At 39.6% G+C, this 24198-nt stretch overlaps 1 protein-coding gene across 1 annotated transcript; it reads left to right on the forward strand.

Moving 5' to 3' along the window:
• Window positions 1–2420: 2420 nt before the first annotated feature.
• Window positions 2421–23906, forward strand: LOC115016338 (putative cytochrome P450 120). The gene is made up of 12 exons (XM_029444006.1): window positions 2421–2849; window positions 6186–6263; window positions 6608–6692; window positions 7059–7094; window positions 7161–7166; window positions 7706–7839; window positions 8187–8310; window positions 8740–8884; window positions 9155–9259; window positions 13048–13175; window positions 17829–17916; window positions 22586–23906. Exons 1-12 carry the CDS (start codon window positions 2660–2662, stop codon window positions 22745–22747), a joined length of 1281 nt encoding a protein of 426 aa, XP_029299866.1. The 5' UTR covers window positions 2421–2659; the 3' UTR covers window positions 22748–23906.
• The last annotated feature ends 292 nt before the right edge of the window (window positions 23907–24198 follow it).

Consider the following 24198-nt stretch of genomic DNA (forward strand, 5'->3'; position numbering starts at 1 on the left):
AGAGAGTCCGATCTGCACGAGCAGCAGATGAGTGACACAGGGCGACAGACCGCCTCGTGCCATTGAGACGGAGAGAGAGAGGAAGAGGAAGAGGGAGAGAGAGAGAGAGAGAGAGAGAGAGAGAGAGAGAGGAGATGAGATGTATGAGAGAGAGATAGAGAGAGAGAGAGAGATATAGAATGAGCGAGAGAGGCAGCAGCGCGGAGCGCGAGGGGATTTCTCGAGCTCGCGATCCACTCGCTCTGCATCGGGTCTCTCTAGTTCCACCCGCTTTGTTCGTGCTCGCGCGCTGCGGGGCGCTCGAGCTAAGCATAACCACATGGGCGATTAACGAAGAGAGGTGGGGGGTCGATGCCGCCATCGTGTGGCCCTTATAATGCAATGAGACAGACGAGTTGTTAATGAACCTGTTAATTGGTCAATATATACGCCTCACTTATTGACACTGATCTTTTAGTTCTGTCAGTGAAGACTCTTGTCGTGTCCTGCTTGATGAAGAAGAAGAAAGGAACACAATCCTGCTTGATGTGGCCTATTTAGAAAATAATAAATTTAGAACAAATTTACAAACAACAAGGCAAGTTGAACACAGAATAAAAATCCTTATATGTCTGAGTAGTCTGAGTAGTTAAAAAGAAGAAGAATGTCTCAAATAAAATCTTAAATAAAACATACCAAAAATAAATAAATAAAGTGCATATAAATGTTATGAACGAAAATAAACAATATAGTAAGTAAGTATAAAAGGTCTTCTATTTAATTTGGCAAGAAAATCCCAACAGGTACAATAAAAATCACAAAAATATGTACGTCATGTCCACAGCACAGCACAGTGAGTGAGATTTAGACTCTGCGTTTAACCCATTGTGGTATCAGGAGCAGTGGGCAACTGCTATACAGCGCCCGGGGAGCAGTGTGGGGGTGAGTGCCAATACTGCTGTTGTTTGATTGAGCCCATTTTTGTGAGGCTCTGTGGGATTCATAATGGCTCCAAAAACTCAACACCTACAATTTGCAGTGGTACAAAAAACACGTCAAGAAGCAGGATCTTGCATTTGTATTGTAAGGGTCTCAGCATTTTTCTCTTCCACATGCTTCAGTCTCTGCTGCCACTCAACCAGCAGTTGAGTTTCCCTCTGTTACAGAGTCATCAGAATGAGTTCCCCACAGGAGATGGAAACATTTAAATGGAACTTTTTATTTCTGCGTTTCATTTCAAGTCAGTATTGCTCAGTGATCTGTTTTGGACCAGCAGCAGTGTTAGAAGTAGTAGCAGCACAAGCAGCCGTAACATCAGTACAGTCTTCATTATTTAGCCTCTAAAGAAGCATTCTTTTACAATTTATTGTTTTAAATTAAAATCCTTCTACATATTCTTTGTCGTGTTACATCATTTTATGTATTTTTTGGGGATCCCATGAGCAGACTTATATTGGTTATTTCACAAATGAATTGCTTTATATTCTGTCTATTGATTCATGTGCTTATTTATTTGATAATGTAACCTATTATTTAGGCCTATTTAATATTGAAATTGTAGCACTGGACAGAAATTGCTGTAAATGGTTTGGGTAAATAATGATTTAAGCAGCTGAAAATTTACACACAATGCACATATTCATTTGCACACTGAACAAAACGTAGTAAACGATTAAAATAAGTCTTAATTGGTGAACTGCTGTTTGGTGCATAAGTGTGGGTCCCCGGGTTCGACCGGAGCTTTACATGTTGAGGAAACAAAAAAAAATTCTGAAAAAATTCTGGAGTGACAGTAGAATGTGGTCAGCCACCCTACAACCAAACTGTCCGTCTCACTCTTTTAGCCTTGAAGATATGTTTTGTTACTATCATAATCCAGATGATGGCGCTCTTGACTATCTGATTAATTGAATTCTTCTATATGCACATTTTTGTATACACTAACAGAATTTTTCTAAATCATTACCTATGTTTTGTTATTTTCTCCTAGAATTGAATTCTCTAAAATCACTTAGATTATTAAACAACAAAAAAGTAATAAGCTTTTGGAAAATTATGGAACTTTTCCCCCTGAAACCTCTGACTGAATGTTTATCTTTGTGTATATATGTACGCCTGTTTTTATATGAAGGCTAATTGTCTTTTTAATATTCTCTTTGAATGCTGTTCATATGTAATATCAATAATATCTGTTCTGTATGTGCTGCTCATGTTTACCCAAATTATTTTGTATATTATTATTTTGTCAATAAATAAAAACCTGTCCGGGCTCTTTAAGATTAGCCTACCCAAAAGACCTTGGGGGCAGTGATAGTATCACATACTGATAAGAGTAGCAGCAGAAGTAATACTGCAATAGTAATGACGAAGAACTATCAGTAACGCATCAGTAACAGGTAATCCTAAATTACGGACATCACCTGAACGCCTCACTCGTTCGGTTAAAGGCCGGTTACCTCAGATAAAAAAAAATCAACAATGAGATTGCAGTAATTTGACACACAGGTAGAGTCGCGCGGATTACAATGATTAACAGGCGATGACAGCTGCATTTAACAGCTGCATTTATTCTGAACCTGTCACTGTCGTTTGAGAAAATAGTCGTTAACAACCTCATTGAATCCACCTTTCAACGTAATTGCTTTGTATAGCGAAAGTGCGTTTTCAACGTCGTCCCTGAATGTCTAAACTACCAGGAAATGCCGGCGTGTCGGTACTCGGGGACAAGTCGCTGGAGTTCTACCGGGACCCGGTGAGCTTCTGCCAGCAGAGGATCGAAAAGCACCGAAGCAGAGTGTTTCAGTGCCGCGTGCTGAACAGACCGACTGCCTTCATCTGCTCCGTGCAGGGAATGAGAGAGATTCTGTGTGGTATGTGGTGTATGTGGTGTCTGTGCATGTATGTGTATGTGTATGTGTGTACGTCACAGGTGAGCACCAGCATCTTCAGAGTTCAACTGAAATTAGCTCAATAATACTCTAACTGTAATTTATAGTTACGGGAATTATTGGTAATTGTATTACATGTGATATCCTTTTGGTTTATTATACACAGGTATATTACAGAGTGTATCTAGTTTCTAGTGAGCTCATATATAGTGACCTTGTGTCCTTTGCCTCAGAGTAATGAGTCAGAATTTGCTCTCAGGCAAAGGTGTGCCTAGAGAGAGAGAAGGGGAGAAGGCGGGATGTGGTTCTGTGGTTCTGTGGTAAAAGGCCCAACAAATAGGTGCACCCCTACCGGAGGTATAACAAGCTGGGAATGGTGTCATTTTAACCATCTGGATCTCTAGTTTTTAAAAAGTGATGTTGTAGTTGCAGCAACTCTGTACAAGATGGTCTATTAACCCTTTGCTTGCTGACACATAAGAACAACGATTATTTCAACTATTGCCTAATTAGATGAATCAGCTCTGTTTATGTTTTAGCACTGTTGGTTATAACTATGTATTTCATTGAAATAGACATGTAGCACATATTGTATGGGGGTTTAAGATGGTAGGGGATTAAATGGGACACACACGGTAGAACTGTGCTCATAGCAGTGTCTATATGTCCACCTCTATTTCTTCATCTTCTTCGTGTTTGTTATTCTGATTTTCACAGTTTGTACAAGAACAAGAATCTATGCACTCTAGTCCAGCAAGCAGGCAAGGACACTTCCTCCCATTTAAACAGTCTTTATCAGTGCAGTACAGATGAGTCAGGTCTCGAACCTCAACTGGAGCAGGTGCCTGAGTGAACAATGTCTGAGTGATGCCTCCATCATCGCAAGCAGGCCAGCCATGGCCTACTGGTTCAATCTCTACTTGGTTTGGGATGTTACTCTGACACCAAATCCGTGTTTGGTATTTGGCTCGAAGGACATGTTGTTTGAAGGAATCCTCCGTAAGGGGAAGCATTGATGCGGACTTGTCTGTCGTCATTGCAATGATGTAGCGCAACTCATCAAGGGTATCAGCGTTCTTTATCTTCTTCCCGTACAATAGTAGGGCATAGGCGCGAGCTACAGTCACACTGTCGTCCACGTTATCCTCATGGAAGGTCTTTAACTGTGATAGAATGTCTGCATTGTTCACCAGTTTAGAATAGGCAGTCTTCTCGCCTATTCTGTTCAACGAACATGTTGTGTCGCATCCTGTCAGGGCATGGGCAGCAGGGAGACACTCACAAACTGTCGGGCCAAGTTCGTTTGCAATCAGATGTACTGGAATGTAGCGCTCCTTTCCGGAATGCCCAGCATACATATACACATGTTCAGCTAATGGTCCTCTGCTGAAGTAGTAGACTAGTAAGACTAAGACATCGGTATCATCGCAACAAATTATGATCCTATTATGGTCATCTGACAGGCTGCAAGCATGCAGGATCATCCTAGTGTCTGCTTCCTCCTGGGTACTATAAAGACTTTGAAGGGATGACACACCAGATGGGTTAACGGTTTAGTGTTGCAACTTTCTTCAGAGCGTCACCGATGCTCAACTCACTGGAACAAACTAGATCGGACTTGCCAGCCTGGGCTATAAATAACAGTTTATCATCAAAGCGTTTCTTCAGCTTCTCCTTAAGCTTCCATGAGGGATAGTAACTTGGATCAATGTTTGTACTAGAAGGTCTACCTTCATTGAGTATCTCAATATATCGTTCATGTAGGGAGGACAATGTTACAAGCTTTCTGGTTTTTGAGAGTATGGTGTTCTCGATTTCCTTACTCCTAGCACAAAACTGCTTTATCGTAATCATTCAGAGACTTCTGTGTTTCAGCCTTGGTCAAGTCACAAGCCGTGCTCCCTGTTGAACTAGGGCCAGCCTCATGTCGTACATACTTTACTTGATGACGTATACCAAGCTCTGCATTTCATGTGGTATCTAACTGTAACATTTTGATTTAGAATGTCATCTTTGATATCAGAAAGCCTATCATGTACATCATCTTGATGGATTTCCGCAGCATAAATGACCACTTTGATTCTCTCCAGTGTTGGGTTTTTTACAAATGGAGAGTCTGCATTGAAGGGGTGACGGCATATCAAACAGTTGTCACTGCTGCTTGCCCGTCTCCTTTTCTCGGGTGGTTCTTGGATGAGGTCCATATTAGTTCCTGAATAGATAAGAGAAATTAATATCCTTATAGATTATCATAACACAGAAATAGTATAATGTGTCCGAAGATGAAAAGAGGCTCTATTTAATGAGATACACTACCGGAGGTATAACAAGCCGAGACTGGTCTATTTAAATCATCTGTATTGTTGCTCACAAGTTGTTTAATTTTGGTCGAAATGAACACATTTTGGGTATAATATTTGGCCCAATAATCCCCTACCAGCTTAAAACCCCATAACATATATTGCTACATGTATATTTCAATGAAATACATAGTTATAACCAACAGTACTAAAAATAAACAGCTGATTCATCTAATTAGGCAATAATTGAAATTATCGTTTTTTTCTTATGTGTCAGCAAGCAAAGGGTTAATAGACCATCTTGTACAGAGTTGCTGCAACTACAACATCACTTTTCAAAAAACTAGAGATCCAGACGGTTAATAAAATGACACCATTCCCAGCTTGTTCTACCTCCGGTAGGGGTATCTCCTTAAATAGAGCCCCTTTTCAGGTTCAGCCACAGCACTAATGTTACTGAGATGAAGTTCTATTGAAGTCTGCTACCCTTTAAAACAATCTAAACAAGAGTACCACTATATAAGTAATACAAACACCAATGTTTAATAGATTAACAATAAAAGTGAGATACATTTAGTACAATTAAGTTATTTAAAATAGAAAAATATTGGGCATGACAGTTCAATAAAGGTGCTATAAACTCACCTTAAAGTACAATATAACTTATAGAAGGTCCTATGTGTTTTATAAGGACATTAGAAACAGCCTTTAAAGAAGGATGTTACTTTTTTTTAAATGTAGAGGAGTCTATGTGTGAACAGACACTGCAATAATATATCAAATATTTCCCAACATGACTTTTTTGAAGTGATGTGTTATTTGCATTATTGAATTCTGGTGTGTTGTTACATTGGAACTGGATAACTGTTACACTTCCACCTCTCCTTTTTTTTTTCTTTTTTTTTACGCGCACACCATCTGCAGGCAGAGTCAAGCCCTCACATGGACATTGTGTGTTTGATTGTGTACTGAGTCATGTGTGTGTTCTTTAAAAAAAAGTTTACGTTGTGTGTTTCAGAGAAGTCCAACATGTTTCTGAAGGATCCAACTGACTTGATGACCAACATGTACGGTGACACTGTTGTCACCACAAATGGTAAACACATGCACACACGAATAATGCAAAACAGAGCTTCGAATGCAACAGAATTTTATGCTCGAGGAACTTTGACTGAGTAAGCTGTTAGACCAAGAAACAAAAATACAGAAGGTGTGACGAACATAAGAACAAATATTCTAAAGCAAACAATACTTTCCAAGATGCAGCCACTGATGATTTCTATACTGAAAAAGAAAACACTTTTGCCATTCACAACAATATGTCTACTTTACTCTTGTGCGATATAAGATCAGAAGAACATATATAAATGTGTACTATACAAATGTGCTTAAATTGAGCTCTGCAAATAAATAGGAGTAACTTGTATTTGTGTGTTTTAGGTGAGGAGGCATGTCTTCTCCGTCTGTCTCTCTCCAGCCTGTTCACAGGAAGTTGTTTGAAATCATCAAACGATTATATCACCAGGTAGGCAAAGAAATGTTATTAAGATATAGTCTTGTAGCATTCATTCACATGATATGCTGTTGATATAGATGCTTTTGTGTTTATATGTGTTTTTTGACCTTGAATGTCATTAAATTCATATTCTTTATTCCAAAACCTTTGTGCCGCAACAATAATGTGTCTCCAGATCTCAGTTCTATGGCGCGACAAATCCCTAAAATAATTAAGCTGTGTTTAGTATAAGGATTCAAACGCTGGAATAACTTGATAATGTTGCTTATGTTATTGTTACAATGTACAGAATCTAGAAAAATGCACTGCCAGGGCTTATTTTCTCATCTTGTTTGAGAAGTGCCAAGAGTTTCTTCTACATCTTTCTCTCCACAGTGTGTGTGAGCGCTGTCTGAAGGACCTCTCTCTCAGGTAACGCTTCACATAAACCAGCACTCAAAGCATTTGCGTTCATTCTTTTGATACTTTCATCCAAAGCGGCGGGTTGAAAATGTATTCACAAGCTGCAAATATGAAATATAAAAGACATTTGGATGAAAAATAATAGCAGTGATGTAAAACCAAGGGTGTGTGTGTGTGTGTGTGTGTGTGTGTGTGTGTGTGTGTATATGTGTGTGTGTGTGTGTGTGTGTGTTGTAAAACCAAGGTCGTGTGTGTGATGTAAAACCAAGGTCGGAGGTGTGTGTGTGTGTGTGTGTGTGTGTGTGTAACATATAGTATGTATAGTTGGAAACGAGCTGGAGAAATAATAAGAGATTGGCTCCCATGCTTCCTCATATTCCTGTTGGGTTTGGCTTTCGTATTTTTATTTGTCTTTGTGCAAATTTTCAACTTCCCCTTCCTCATTAATGTACATACAGTTTCATGATGTGTAGTTGATATGTACTATTCTCATTCCATTATGGGATTGTTGGCAGAAGGTCATTAAGGTCACGTTTTATTTACATTACAGACATATTGTTCTGGGACAGTAAAGGTATCAAATCGTTCTGTGTCTGTGTCTGTGTGTGTGTAGTGGCCAGTCCGCAGTGTGCGTACTCTGCCTTCAAGCGCCTGGGGACAGAGTTGGTGTTGGGCCTTTTTCTGAACGTGCGAGCGGAGGAGCAGCCTGAACTTTTCCAGGAAATCATGCAGCTCTGCACCCAGCACTGGCATGGTAGGGCAGGCTGATATGCTGTATATACACACACACACACACTGAAACCTTGACTCATGCCCTTATTTTAATTGTTTATCTTTTACAATTACACAGCCAAGCATGGATGCACAAGTGTAGAGCTGCCCCTCACCTTCCTAAGCAGCCCCCTTTTCTTTCTTTAACTATCAGTTTGAAACGGCTCTAAAGATAGTATTTTAATGCAACACTGGTATTGTCACAATACACAAAATCTTTCTTTCTCTTGCAGACGTATTTAGTAAGTCAGCTTTGTTGTTTTGCAATACAGTATTGCAAAATATTCCACTTCCCCTTTTTGTGACAAACTCCTCTTCTGCCCCCTGCAGGTCTGATCTCTGCTCCGGTCAACGTTAAGGTTCCTCTGTGGTCGTCGGGTTTTTCCACCGCTCTGGACGCCAGAGACAAACTGATGGACATCATCAAAGACAAACTGGAGAATGACACGCAGGGGTGAGACTGCATATGTCTCTCTCACACACACACACACACACACACACACACACACACACACACACACACACACACACACACACACACACACACACACACACACAGAGACAGAGAGAGAAGCAGGAACACATCTGGGTTCTTACACACCCAGCATAGACAAAAACCTTCCCTTACAGAGTTATTACGGGTACATATAATTGTACCTAATGACAGATCTTTCGCCTTCTTCTGCTACTCTCTCAAATCCTGTTCAGTCAGGTCCGATGTTTTGAAATACAGCATTCTTATGCATAAAGCTTTCTCCCGCTGTGCCATAAATCATAGTCTGTCGCTCTCTGGTTACCATGATATTAATTGCTAATGATTTGTTGATTTAGCATCTTAATCTCAATGTTTCTCTCTCCTCTCTGCCTCGCCGGCTGTTTACAGTTTTGTCGGCTCCCTTGGTTCTTTGCCGCTGCCCGACTCCAGTTCTGCCTCGCAGCATCTCCTGCTGTTCATCTCAGCTCTGATCCCCAAAGCTCTGGCATCGCTGCTCACCTCCTTCACACTGGCACTCAGTGGAAACCAACAGGTTTGCAAACACCGTGCATGCACGTGGGACAAAACGACAACAAGACGTTACTGAAAGAAACATTCTGAAACAGTTAAATGTTCACAGGTGGCACATTTTAGTGTGATTCAAGACGCTCTACATGGAAAGTGACAATTATTAACACTATTTATTTTCCTCCTGAGCAAAAATTAAGCCTCTGAAATAACCATGTGTGTGCCATAACTTAACTTGCCCCAGTTCTTTCCCCTATTAAATAAAATGGAAAAATGTTTCTCCTTCCATGAGAAGACCCGTCAACGAGCGATGGAAGAGCCTGATTACCTGCGCTTAGTACTGCTGGAGGTTCAGAGGCTGTGGCCTCCTTTCATTGGTGGACGCAGAATAGCTGATAAGGTAGGACTGCTATATATAGTTCTGAATGAGCTTTGAGTATTTTCTATCCTGTGTTCTGAGCGTGAGAGATCCAGTGTCACGCTTCTCTAAAATCACATATTTGGTCATGACGACTAATTTTCAACATCACGGGGAGTCTGCTCTGGTCTGCAGACCTTATCTTGAAGTGTGGGAGATACAAGTTTTGCATGGGATGCTGACTTGTTTTCACCAATCAGGATTTGAAAAGTCTTAAGTGTTTCCAGCATATAGAAACCACTGAGCTGTGAAACACAAATGAAATGGGACTCCAACCATTTTAGGCACATAGTAGATACAGTTTTCCTGAACAGTAGAATTAGCTTCAGATCCCTGGCTTGTTAAAGTAAACAATATAGTAAGCAGAAATAAGAGCAACCCAAAGTTAGTACAACCCAACTAATATAGTATGTCATCTGGTTATTTTACTGTATGAGTACTACAATAAGAAATATCAAGAAAACATCATATCTTTTATTACATTTTTATTTTCGTTTATAGCTCCATAAATTATAAAGGTGGAAACACATACAAAACCAACTTTAATCAAATTTTCAAGCTACAAAAGTGAACTATAAGAATTTCAAATCAATTGGATTATTACGAACCAACTATTTATTAACTTGAATGCTTAAAATGTTGTGATCTAGTTGATCTTAAAACTGCATAATGTACAAAGCACAAACTCCTTCACTGCTTTCCTCTAGATGGCGACATATTACTGTAGATCTCTTCTATTGTCCTCTCTCTTGTGTGGACAGTACAGTACCAAGAGTGAAACACAAACACCTCATGCTGCATTGTATTAGCCCTGAACTAAATACCAGTTTAGTCAATCTTATAATGTTCAGTTTTTGTTCAGCTCTTTATTGTTTAAGACAGGGGTGTCAAACTCCTTTAGTTCAGGGGCCACATGCAGCACAATTTGATCCCAAGTGGGCCGGACCAGTATCATCACAGCATAACAACCTATAAATAACGACCACTCCAAATGTTTCCCTTCGTTTTAGTGCAAAGAAGTACACGTACATTCTGAAACTGTTCAAATTTAATGAACTATCTTTTTACAAAATATTATGAACCTGAAATTTCTTAAGAAAAATAAGTGCAATTTCAACAACAGTATGCCTCAGTTTATCATTTACACATGTGTGTTACAACTTACAGATCAGTGTGTCTACAAAGGCACAAAACATTTCGTCACAGGTATCTAGAACAGTATTTTACTTAATGATCAAAACAACTAATTTTTACACTTTGCAAAGTCATCCCGCGGGCCGGACTGGACCCTCTGGCGGGCCGGTTTTGGCCCCCGGGCCGCATGTTTGACACCCCTGATTTAAGACTTTTCCTTTTCTACCATGAAAGATTTTTGCAGTGTAGCGGCTGAGACAGAAAGTACAGTAAAGCTGCTACACAAGTGAGTCCCATTATATTGATAACGACCAGCATTGCGTGTCGCTTTAACAGAGGTCTGACAGTATTTGAGCAGCATATTGTGTTTTCATGGCAACATAATGCGTGAAACGTCATAGGACCAATAACCGAGGCAACTGGAATTCATCGAAACTGGTATTAACTGCAGGGATGTATTATTAAATGTTTCTGTTATTTTGTACACTCCTTGTTTATTCTAAATCCACGCAGTCTTCGTTTCCACATGCTTCGTTTACTGACTTAATATTGTTGAAAGTTTATAATATTCTCGTCTATGCTGTGGAAATCTGCCTGCTATACACATAAATCTGATATTCTGTCTCTTGATTGACCGACTGCTTACTCCGAGGGCCGCCTCCGCCCGCACCGGCTGTGTTTTGATCATTATGACCTCATCAAACAGCCTTATGTAACGGCCCAATCAGAGGCATCGATCCGTCTTTGCGATTGATTGGCTCCGCTCCCCCGGAAGGATAGGGAGTGGGGTGGTCGGGGTTTAGCGATGGGATTGATGTGTGTTGCTAGTGACACTGTGTAGCCGACTGGAAAGTCATTTGTCCCTTCTGGGAAACACACCAGTACACTCTGATTCCTGACGGCCTCAGTGGGATGCGGGGTCGTGACGTGTGGGGTGAACTTTAGAGAAGGAAGAACTCCCAAGAATCCACAAGGGTCCACGATATAAAAAATAAAATAAAAAATGCAGGTTGGATTAGTTATTATCGAGGGAGGAAGGATTACTAGAATATCTTTGCTGACACAAGTAGACAAGATGGTTTGTGTTGACAAGTAGACATGGTACAAAAGTAGCTCTGAAGACGCCGTGCAGTTAATTTGTGACAACTGGCCACTGAACGAGTGCAAATACAAGACTCCAATGTTTCACTTCTATAATATATAGACTTTTTAAGTTGCGATGTATAATGAATTCCATATTGAAATGTATGGCTCGTGCTCACGTGGTCCTATGCTTTACTGAAGAATGTATCAAATGATGACACCGCAGTAGGGACGGGACGGGACGATGTAGGTTTTAGCTGAATTTCCATCATCGGGATAATCTGTAAAAGATGTTTAGCTCGCTATCATGGTAGAGATGTTAGAAAAAATGCAGGAATTATCATGTAAGAAAGCAAAGACTCAGACAGTTTTGCTATTTGTTTATTCAGCTTATGATTACCTTATTTAAGATTGTTTGTTTTTCACTAAAAATGATGTTCACTATAACAAAGATAGGTGTCCTATCTGTGATGCAATCAAATGTTTCTTAAGAAAAATGTAAAGTAAAGCTATTCCAGTAGCAAATGTGTTAGTGGCATTTTAAGAGTTTAAGCATATTTTGATGATTATCGGGATAATATTGTGAATCGCAATTATTTTGTCCAGGAGAATCGTGACATGAGATTTCCAATCGTCCCATGCCTGCACCGCAGGGATGTTTTTAATATGTAATAATTACCGAGCAACACAACCAGAGAGAGCAAAACCTTTTGTAAAACCTCAAACGCACTAATAATACAAAGAAAAGGAAGTGTAAAGAGTTGATGAGATGTTTATGTGTGCAGGGAGAGATTATTAGTATTCACAATCAGGTGGAAAAAGTAGAAGCTCCATCCAGGTGGAACTAAGATATGCGATAGTGTTAGCAACTGTGCGTGAGTGTGTGTTTGTGTGTGTCTGAGATCAAGAGGGGGAGAGAAATGAACTCAGCGAGGCCAGAGACATCTCTCAGTGAGAACCGGGAGAAACAAAGAGATTTGTAAAATATTTTCCACTCCAGCAGAGAGAGACGGAGAGAACACTGAGAAAGAGGGGGGGTAGAGGAAATAGAAACAGCGATGCTGTTCTGTGGCAGTCCATTAGTGCTGCTACTAATGGATGTAGTGCAGAAGTGAATTAAAAGGCCAACAAATGGGTAAGTGGTCTTTCTGCCCCAAGGTGGCTCCTTTCGCTAAAAATCAACTCGGGGAAATTTTGTTTCAAATGGAACTGCAGTTTTCATTGGAGCCAAACATCAGTGTAGTCTCCCGTTCATTTTGGTTCAAAGGGCATGTTCTTAAAGTTGCATCATTGCAGTGTTCCCAGCTCACATTGCTTTCTTATTGGGTGCAATGTCAATACTTACAATCTGCTTTTAAATCCTGGAGTCTTTCAAATACATACGTGTTGTAGATGTGAAGCAGGATTCAGCATTTGCATGATTGAACCGAGCAATGAGCAGTATGTTTGTGACTCTTGTGAGGAACAGCCTACTCTCAGTGCAATGTCAGTTAATTACATTACGATTAAGATATATAATAATGTGATTTCTCCTTCTGTGTGTGTGTGTGTAGGACTCCACGCTCGCAGGGTTTCATGTCCCAAAGGATTACGGTGCAATCTACATCAGCCACTCCGTCCACCGAGATCCAGAGGTGTTCCAGCAGCCGGACGACTTCCTGCCGGAGAGATGGAGCGGAAGGTGAGGATCTGAGAGTTGTCTTTAAGTCTTTCCGTTTGTTAAGCTTAGACCTCGTTGCGGATATGCATCTAGACTTAAATGTCCTAGGCGTGTCCTCCTTACAGTAAAGATCTTCAGAGTTTATTTAAGAAGAAAATGAATATGAAGCAGACCATACACACGTTGTAATTTAGAAGTTAGGGTTCCTCCAAAAAGCCCCAAAGACGACAAGAGCAAAACAATTAAAGAGAAACAAATCAGGCTTAAATTTAAAAGAACAATGAATGAAGAAAAGTGTATTTATGTCTGTGTGTTCTGAATATTGTGCGTTTTTATGTCATTTGTTTTCACTTAATAACTCAATGGAAATTACATCGATTATATATTCGTTTTGTCAAAATAATCCTTCCATGCACAGCAGACTAGTAATCTTGTTTTGTCTACGCGTCTAGACTGCAGCTCGTCTTCTGATTCTGTATTTAAAAATCACGCTAATTAGCGCCTCATATACATATGCCCACATTGTTGCCGTAGCAACCGATGCAGATAGATTAACACAAATCTGATTTGATCACTTGATCACACGGAACAGGCAGCCATGACGATCATTTTTGAGGAAAACAAACCAAAACCATGAACGCAATAGAGATACACAAAGAAACAGTTAAAGGTGGCCCCCTCCCTCGCTCCCCGTCTGCTACCTGATGTTCTGAAATGAAAGCTGATCTGGCTCTTTTACCAATTCACTCTCTCAGTCAACCGTTTTTCTATTCATCCACTTCCTCCATTCACCTGTTTATTCTCATTCATGTGCTTGTTCATTCAGGCATCAGAGCGGGGGGGTGGGGGGAATCTATGAATGTATGTATGTCGGTAGCTGCTGCCATGGAAACTAGTCACCTGACACCATTTTTACCAATTGGGATTCCCCCCCGTGTGTGTGTGTGTGTGTGTGTGTGTGTGTGTGTGTGTGTGTGTGTGTGTGTGTGTGTGTGTGTGTGTGTGTGTGTGTGTGTGTGTGTGTGTGTGTGTGTGTGTGTGTGTGTGTGTGTGTGTGTGTGTGTGTGTGTGTGGTGGGGGAGAATGATGCCCTGTCGAGTCTGATGGTGTACAGAGAGATGAGTCAGAGATGATGCTATCCTGCAGAAGAGGATTCCTATAAAATGAAATGTCCTCTTTTAATCCGGGGCTTCCCTGTTATCAGTGAAACCCACCGTTATAAGAACACGTTTTAGTGTTAATGACATGTCAATCACACAGACACAGAAGTACACATGTTTAACAGCATCAGTTTAATCATTCTCTATTTCTTTAGCTGCTGAAAGCATGATCACAAAGCAGTGACTATCTTGTAGGGTTGTTCAAGGTCAAGAAATAATTCAGTTTTAAAAACACGTTTCTGTATATTTTGTCTGGATGTGACGATTAAACTGTGTTTACCAGTTTATTATTATATTGTAATTTTATATTTCTTACAACATAAACCTTCACTGGGTGGATTTATCAAAGGTAAAGGTATATATATATATATATATATATATATATATATATATATATATATATATATATATATATATATATATATATATATATATATATATATATATATATATATATATATATATATATATATATATATATATATATATATATATATATATATACCGCATACTTTTAAGGAAATCTTTAATAATTCACCAAAAGGAAACATTATTGTAAATGACTGAAGGAAGGACAAAAGGAATTAAAATCAATTCTTAGAGTTAAAATGAAATGACACTTAAAAAATATTATTTATGAATGATATTTGTGATGATCTAATTAGCATTACTCAATATAAACTTAGTAATGAGTGTTAGTGAAGTGTACGTAAAAGCAACAGAACACTATGACAAAAATCTATGAATGAATAGACGGATAGCTGCTGCCATGGTAACTGTCCGTGCGTGCGTGCGTGCGTGCGTACATCCTGGGATGGGGTTATGGAATGAATCAGAGGACATTTACCATGAGACAATATGATGTAAAACCTTTGCAAGAATATCAAATAAATATGGCAGAAAATGTGAAATGTACATGCCTGAAGTTTGGCCATAGCGAGGTCAAGGTCAGACACATTCAGACTTTAAGCATATGAGCATTTTAATCCTTAAAGGATACGTCTTGTATTATATTTTTCTTACAGTGAACAAATCCCATTAAAGACTAAAACCAATAAATAATTGATCCAGCTGACGAGTATTGTCTGTATAGCCAACCCTGATATACAGAATTGAATCTGTGCAGTAGATCTCCATTGTTGTCAAAAAACTATTAAAAATAAGCCGCACCATTGGGTGACATGATCCTTTATTACAATGAACATATGTGCTGCCTTTTATTTTGGTTTGATCCCACATACAGTGTGCTGCAGTAAATACTCACTATTGAACAAAGTGACTTGTAGAATCAGCAACATCTTTTAAATCACTCATCAAAATAATCATAAATCCAATTTATGATTTAAAATATATATTTTTTTAATGTTATTGCCTTCTATCTTTTATATTACTCTTAAAGTTTAATTCCATTTGAACTGTAGTATATTTGTCCTGTTTCAACCACATTACTGTATCAATAAAGTTATTATTACAATAATAATAATGTGTGTGTGTGTGTGTGTGTGTGTGTACTAGTATATGTCTCAATTGCTGCTCAAACTAGTGAAGTTCCCTCAGGACGTTACGGTTTTTCTTTCCGTCTGTCCGTCCGTGTGTTTGCTGTATTTACTCTTCCAACCCTCTAATTATCTTCCGGTCTGCTTCTCTCTCCTCCTACCTGCTTCTCTCTCTGCTTCTCCATCTGTCAGTCTTCCTGGAGACTCTTTTCCTGTCTGCCTTGATAGTTGCCGGGCTCCTTCCCTTGCCACCTGGCTGTTTAATTTAATGGCCGCAGTCCTGTTACATAACAAGCCCAACCTACAACAACTACAGTTTAACCACATCATCCGTGTGTGTTCCTGTGCGATAATTGCATATATTGTGGTCTGTGTGTGTCCCAGTATATACTGTTTTGTCAGCCTGTGGTTTGTGTGCTTTTCCAGTTGGAGGCAAATAGTAGAGCTGGCAAGTTAACAACCTATCAGCCAAACGCCCACACAGGCTCCGGACGTAGATAAATTAATCGGAAACGCTACAAAACACAGATTAAAAAAATCCAAGCTACTGCAGCGGGTTGTGTTGCTAGTTTTGTATAAATGTGAGAACATGAACTTTCCTTTTTGTCACATTGGATATGAAAATATGTTTTCTTTTGAAAATGTTCATCAATGTAGCAGGTTAGCTATGTGAGAAGATGATGTCCCCATTTTGAATCCCGCCTAATAAACTCTGATTGGTCAACTGTTTGGCTGACTGGGAGCGAAGGCCGTCCATGGGCACATCGGCTCTAGATTTGGGCTTTTTCGGGTGTTCAAGTTGTCTTGAAGAGGTGCTTCTGACTGACACACAATCACACATCTGGCATTAACCGTTAATGTTTTAGATCACTGAAACATTTCCTACTATCAATCTCCACTGATGTGATAAATGTCAATGTGATACATCCATATTCAGATATATAGTTATGTATACTAAACCAGAGCATGCAGCCAGAAGTCAAATATGTTTTAGATTGTTAACCTCTGTCAGAGCTGTTTTTCATCTTTCACAAAACTAATACTTAACAGGATGAATTAAATGTCATGGCGTTTTACACTGCTCTCTCATTACACTTTATAGTGGAAAAATGTATTACAATGTAATGTAATGATACTTCCCACCCGTTGAGCATATTTGTTATAGACTCATGCTGGACTGCTTGGGAAGACTTCCTCTTCTCTCCCTGTCTCAGTATTACAGGACTGCATTGTACGCTACATATCCTACTGTTTCAGGATGAACCTAATAGTGCATTAAACCATTAGACAGATGCTGCAGAGAACACTAATATTCTCCCTTCTCTCTCTGTCTCTATCTCACAAACACAAAGCCTCTCACACACACTGGACCCAGACTATAAACACCGCTAATGCTTCCTGTTTGCCTTTAATCAGAGCTCAGGTTTCAGGAAGACAGGATGCATTAGTGGTGAGAGGGAAGAGATGGCCTGCATTAGCTGGCTGTTGACAAACCTGTCGTCTGGAAACAACCAGTATCTCCTTGTTTTTAGGTATATGTTTAGAGGAGAAATTGGAAAGTTACAGCAGGTATGGCAAAAGGGAGTCAGACAGTCAGCATGTGTCAAGATGTGACAATGATTCAGGCCCACGTCGTGTTGTCGCGCACCGTCAGACAGTTCATTTCTGTCCACAAGATTGTCTCTTGATGCCCAAAACAGAAATGATGAACACATTCAATTCTAAAATACATATGATCAAGTTTTACTTATATGAGCACTGGCCAACATTCAGGCCCTGTCATTGGTTGAGAGTCTGCCTATCGTCATCTGATCCTCATATGATGTCACATCTGGTGATCAGCCTATGGATAACAGCTCCTTCTTTGACATTTTATTAGATGCATGCAACAGAGGCCAACAGTGGTCATTATTCTGCTAAGGGAACAACTATGAATGGAATTCACATCCAGTCCTGTTGAACAATACAGTTTTGTGTTTCTTCAACTATTTATGTGTAACTATGTCTTGTATTTGCAGGAACGCAGGCCAGGAGCACTTCCTGTGTTCCTTTGGCAACGGGGCAAGAGGCTGCATTGGAACTAAACTTAATGATGTCTTCCTTAAGGTGACTCCATTTCTTTGCTCATAACTCTGCCACACACACACACACACACACACACATACACATACAATTACACACACACACAGTCATTAGTGCCACGGTCTGTGAAATTGACTTCTTCTTGCTTCTTGCTGACTTTCGGTTGAACTTGATGAATGTTCTTTAACCAGAGAAACGGACACAAAGAATAAGTTAAAATGTGTTTGTCTGTGTTTGTCCACAGGGGCAACCTCCGGCTCTGAAAAGTGAAGCCAAAAAGCCACATGTGAATGAGTTTATGGTCACTATCACTAGTTTCTTTTTTTCTTCAATACAGTATGATGTTGATTTTGTAAATGATTGTCCCATTGAGAGTAAAATAGACAGTAAAGCAGGGTATGCTTTAGGGCGTGGTTACCTTGTGGTTGACAAGTCGCTACCACGGCGTTGTATAAAAGACGCTCTAAGGAGTCGGCTGTTATTTCTTTCAGGTTAGTACAATATATATATATACAATTATGATCCCAGCTCCACCCTCTCGTCCAAATATGGTCCCTTCTGCCTCCAAAAAGCCGAGTTGGCGAAGTTCAAAATGTTCAAATTGTAGTCCACAAACCAATGGCTGGCGTCACGGTGGCTATGTCCACTTCTTTTATACAGTCTATTGTTTACCCTCTTCAGAGAGTGAGGAGAGGATGTAACAGAGTTGATGTTGAATATGTTCTAAATGTATAGAAATAGTACTGTAACGCTAACAAGATCATTGGTGTGAGATAGAGGTTAGGTCGTCCTTATTTGTCTACAGTAGTTCAACCTATTTAACTAAACTGAACTAAAAAACTAAAAAAACATACTTCACTTAAAAGTCTTTAAAATAGATTTAAATTAGATTTTCAGATCACGGTTATGGATGTTGAATTTCATGAGCCCTATTTTCTGCATGTGGTGTAAACAAAAACTTTACAAAAGCTGTATTTTCATCATTTAATTTATATTATTAAGTATTATGTTTGAAAATAGATATATATACATTCTGTAGCCCCAAACTGGAGCGCTAAGAAATATAATTGGTTTTGCAACCAAACAAAAATGCAATGTATTTATAAATGAAGACCGTCAATGTCTTATTAACAGAACTGCGTCCACTTTTTGCATTTGTGCCCTTGTCAGAGTACATCTGGTCATTTGCAGTAGTCATACATAAACAAACTTCACAGAAATAATACTCCTTTAACAATATGATGAGGTCTTGCTGTTGGTCTCTCCTCAATCATTTACTGCCAAGAGGACAGGGAAATGGGAATTTCCAACCAAGAGGGAAGTGAAGATTGGGAAGCTTTTTGGGAAAAACCTTTTTGTCCGTTATGGAGGGCCTGCACAAAGAGAAACAAAGCTTGAACCACGAGCACTGCTCAAATGAAAGATTTAATAGCACTAACACGGAGAATCAGGTACAGAATGTCCTGTTTGAAACGCGTGCCAGTCCCCACGGCACTCACCTTAGTCACCATTGCCTATATACTCAGGAGACGCATAGACACTCACACATACACACAACAGGTGTGTTACAGGTGTGATAACAGGAAGGAGAGAGATTTATTTCCCATGTGAGGATGTTCCCTCTGAAAACAGGTGTGTCTATGCATGTGCTGTGAGCCTCGACACTGGGGAGTGGAGGTGACAGCAGCCTGAAAACAACCACAGTGATTCCCAAGGTTTTAATTAGAAACCTGCTGAACTGGATGGAACTGGATTCCCAAACCTTGTGTGGTTTTTAAATTTCTGATAAAATTATCATTCATTATTTAGTTACAACCAATTCAGTGGAACCTAATGGACTCTGTCGCAAGCTTTATGTACATTCGGGGCTGAGCCAGGTCCTGTTGGGGCATACAAGAGATAAACAAGCTCTCCTGATCTATTTTTGATGGGTTTTTTATGCAATCTAGCATCTTTTTTACATTAAAAGTCAAATATATTTTCATTGTGAATTAGAAAATGGTCGTCGGGCCACCCACGGGTCGTAAGTTGAGCATCGCTGTTTTAACCGCATGCGGTGCCCAGTTGCTAAGAGATGATTGGACAGTCAGTGTTTGTAGGCTGATCTCTGCAGTTCACATGTGGTTAGTCGTAATGTTGGCTAACACACTTAAAGGTTGGGTAGGTAACATTGGAGAAACCAGCAAGAGTAAGCTTTAAAAAGTTATTCCAAGTGAAATAGCCAGCCCAGTGTTGGGACTTTGTCCAATGAAAGTAGTTTGGAGCACGAGCGAAATATAGCGAGAAAGTCGCCAAATTGGCCAAACTGAGAGCCCGTCCTTTCAATCCTCCCTACAAAGCCGCTCCCCAAATATATCTTTATAAACATAAACATATCATACTGAATGTAAACAACAAACGTGCTTTTGTTAGTACTCACAGCTGTCAAGCTCGCAGTTTGTAGAAGAATCCGGTGCATGGGCAGAGTGTGTGCAGGTAGGCAGGCAAGTGGGTTTATTACAGTCCTGCGACTAGTCACAGATGTAAAGAGAACTACAAGAAATGTTTCAAAAACATATTACCCACCCTATCTTTGAAGGTTATTTAACCATAGATGGTAGACTACAGTCTCTAAAACAGAATCTATTTGTTAGTCTTCTCTGATTTATTGATGAGCAACTCATGCATACAAACATAACATGGATGGAGGTGTTACTGCAAGCTGTCGTTGTGAGGGATGACTCAATCCTACACACAAACACACACTCATGAGTCATTGTAAATGTTGGGCTTGATAGAATAGAGCTGCGGTGAAATGTCAAAGCGGTTTAATGATCTGTTCTCTCCTCGTTGTTCAGCAGGACAATCATATCTCATTATTTAACACTGGATTACTTATTCTAGATAACCAGAGGCTCCTTGTTTTTTATTGCTTTAGCAAGTGGCATGAATGGGATGAAGTAGGCAGTACATTGCTGTCATACTATTGCTCTCCAAATGGACAATGGGTAACCATCTATATATATATATCGATATATATAGATAGATATATAGATAGATAATATCTATATATTATATTTTATATATATATATTAAATAGATATTAAAACGTTTTATTTTTTATTAATGTTAATGTATAGTTCATTTTCATATATTGATGAATATTTTATTTCACATTCACTGACACAGGCTTGTCAACTAGCTTGTCGACCAATCACTGCAGACTAAATTAATCCAGAAACATGATGTCATCCATAGCAATGGGGTCAACCCTGCTCTCTCTCTCTCTTAGATTAGGAGTTCTCTCAGTCCCTTCAGTAAACGTTGCTCTCAACAACATTGAGCAGCATGAGCCAACCCTGCTATATGATAATGTCAAAGCAATATAATCACACATATACATGTTGAGGTTTATTTTGCACTATTGATGCTCACGTTGAACATCATCCGTCACTGTATCCTGCTCTGTTAGTGCTAAAAAAAGTGTGTCTGATTGGCTTACGGCAGACTGACCACTTGCGCACACACACACACGCACACATGCACACACACACAGGAGGGTGTGAACAGAGTAAAAAGTAGACCACAGGGATCTAGGTCAGAGATGTGACTCATCGCCTCCTTCCTTCATCCTTCCCCTTCCCTCCTTCCTCCCACCCCCACCATCACCATCCTTCCCCAAATCCCTTGCTTCTTTCCTCCATCCCCGTTCAATCATCGTGCTCCTCCCCCTCTATCAGGAAAATCTTCTTTCACAAAGTGGAGGAAGGCGGGTGAATGCGATTGCTCTGTGACAATAGGGAATGCTGGCTTATGGTATCACCAGCCATGAAGCTCTGAGTGCACTTGTTATGGTGTACCATAGTTCAACTTTTACACCAAATCTTTCGTGAAAAATAATAATAATAATCAGGATAGCATAGCTAAAATTAATGAATCATTGAATTAAAAAAAAATGACAGGACATTTCTTAAATAAAAAAAATGGAATAATGTAAGACAGCATAAATCAAAGTAAATGATCAATTTAAAAAAAGATGAAACAAAGAATCAAGTAAAATGTTTTTTTCCCTCCCAGCCTTTTGTCACTGAAACATTGCCCCTATCCTCAGCTTTGTGTAATACTTCAGACATAACTTCATTTTTCATAAAATGAATGAAGGGTTCCCAAATCAAATCAAATGCCTCCCTTTTCCCTTTTAAGGATATAACTGATATTCTCCAATGAGAAGCTGGAAGACGTCTCCCTGAGCCACTGGCCAAATCCAGCCTCTTTATATTTATAGAGAAAGCTCTTATTGAGCTCTGCTTGTTGGTCAAATGAGCACAGATATCAAGAACGTGCTTATCATTTGAGTCAAACAACCAAGTCCCATGAACAAAATGTTCTGTTTCAGCTTGGCTGCTAAAAGGTGTTGCGTTGCGTTCCTACTTTCAAAGCTGCAAAGCAACATACAAACAAACAAAGTGTTGAAGAGGCTGTAGCTTTAACACTTGGAGACTTATTCAGCGTTGGCGTAGGCTCTCGCTCTGCCAACTGCCTTCTGGTTTAACATTTTGTTTTTGCACTGTTATAAAATTAGGAAATTGTCACTGCCACCCCCACTGCTTTTTATCTCACAATATCATTCAGTTCCATTTAGGTCAGTGCAGCAAAGATACTGAAGCTACAACACATTCAGAAAAACGTGTTCTTCTCTTGTTTTGCTGCTCAGGAAGCGTGCATGTACCTGTTAAAGCACTACGACTGGTGTTTGGATCCTCCATCGCAGGACCTCGAGTACAAATGGCTGCCTGTGTCTCGCCCGGCCAACCCCCCCACCATTGCCTTTACCCAACTGGATTTGAAGACATCTGACAGTAGCGACAACGGCTAGGGATGCACAGTATGTTCAGTGATGTACCTGCTGATAAGTAAAAACATAAAAAACAAAAAAAAAGATATAAGCATTAGAAACTGTAGCTAGAGGCCAAATATGCCTGTCTAGAATGTGCAGAACAAGCTGTAAAATATGTGAACACACGCAGAGGCGAAGCCGGCAAACTGTGAGGCTTTCCCCTGCTGCGTATAATACAGTAATCGTCCTGGGGAAAGCCGAGGAGTGTTCCGGTTTCACTCTGTGTTCCTCTGCCAGATATTTTGCAGCTTCCCTTGATGAATCTGCAACACAAGACAAACTAAATGACTCATAATCATCCTTCCATTGCTGAATCTGACACTGCGAGACAGCATTTTTTTGTCTGTTTTTTAATGAGTAAATTGCTTCTGGGTGAAATCAGAAACACTTTCCTTTTTCCTGCTGAAGTTTGCTGTGAACAGAACTTACGTCCAAAACGGCAGCTATCTTTGTGGTAGAACTCATACGTTCTATCCTCGCACTAGTAGTAATATTTAAATCAAATAAATCCAAGGGAACACACACACGTGCACACACACATGCAGAGGTAAGCCCTCAGATACCTAACTGCAAACCTGTCTCCCCTCCCCCTTCCACCACCTAGCAACCACCGCTGCTTAGCAACAGTTCGTCATACTGACACTGACTTTAGTATGCAAGTCTCACACACACACACACACACACACACACACACACACTCACACACTCTAACTCTTTTTAAAGCAGTTGGCAGTGATACACACCATCTGAATCACATGTAAATGATGCCAGAAGGCGTTTGAGAGTGCACGCCTACGTTTTAAATAACCTTTGTAACCTGAAGGATTTTTATTAGCACATGAATCATAAACTGTGTCTGCTCCAGTGATTTTAAAAAATAATAATGTTTTAATTTCCTATTTATTAATATTCAAGTGTGGTATACATTTGTTTGTTGTATTATATTACATATTGTTTGCATTTGTCTTTAAGTGCTGTAATTGTTCAATTTCCTTTTTTATGTTGTCTTGTGGTTTGAATTATGAGACGTTTTCTAACTTCATGTAATGTTAGTTAGTACAACATCTCAACTATCATGCTACTTTGTTCTTTTATCAGCCTGTGTTTTGTAGTAAAAAACAAAACAATATTTGGCGTATTTCACTGAAGTTGCTTCCTTTTCTGTATCCTGTCCATTTTTACAGGGGAAATATTCTGTCATTTGGAAGCTAGTGGTTCCCAACTTTGGAGTCGGGGCTTCCCAATATAGATCTCAGGGGTCATTGGCTGATTCAAGTAATGAGAAAACAAGCTCTTATGCAAAATGTAGGGGGGGGTTTTCTATAGTATTTGACACTTTTGCTTCTTCGGGTCTATAAAATCTTCAGAATCTCAGAAAGAAAAAAACCCTCTGTGGTTGAACTGCTCACAACTTATGTGCATAACCTGTG

Source organism: Cottoperca gobio, chromosome 12 (assembly GCF_900634415.1).
Source record: "Cottoperca gobio chromosome 12, fCotGob3.1, whole genome shotgun sequence".
Taxonomy (NCBI): domain Eukaryota; kingdom Metazoa; phylum Chordata; class Actinopteri; order Perciformes; family Bovichtidae; genus Cottoperca; species Cottoperca gobio.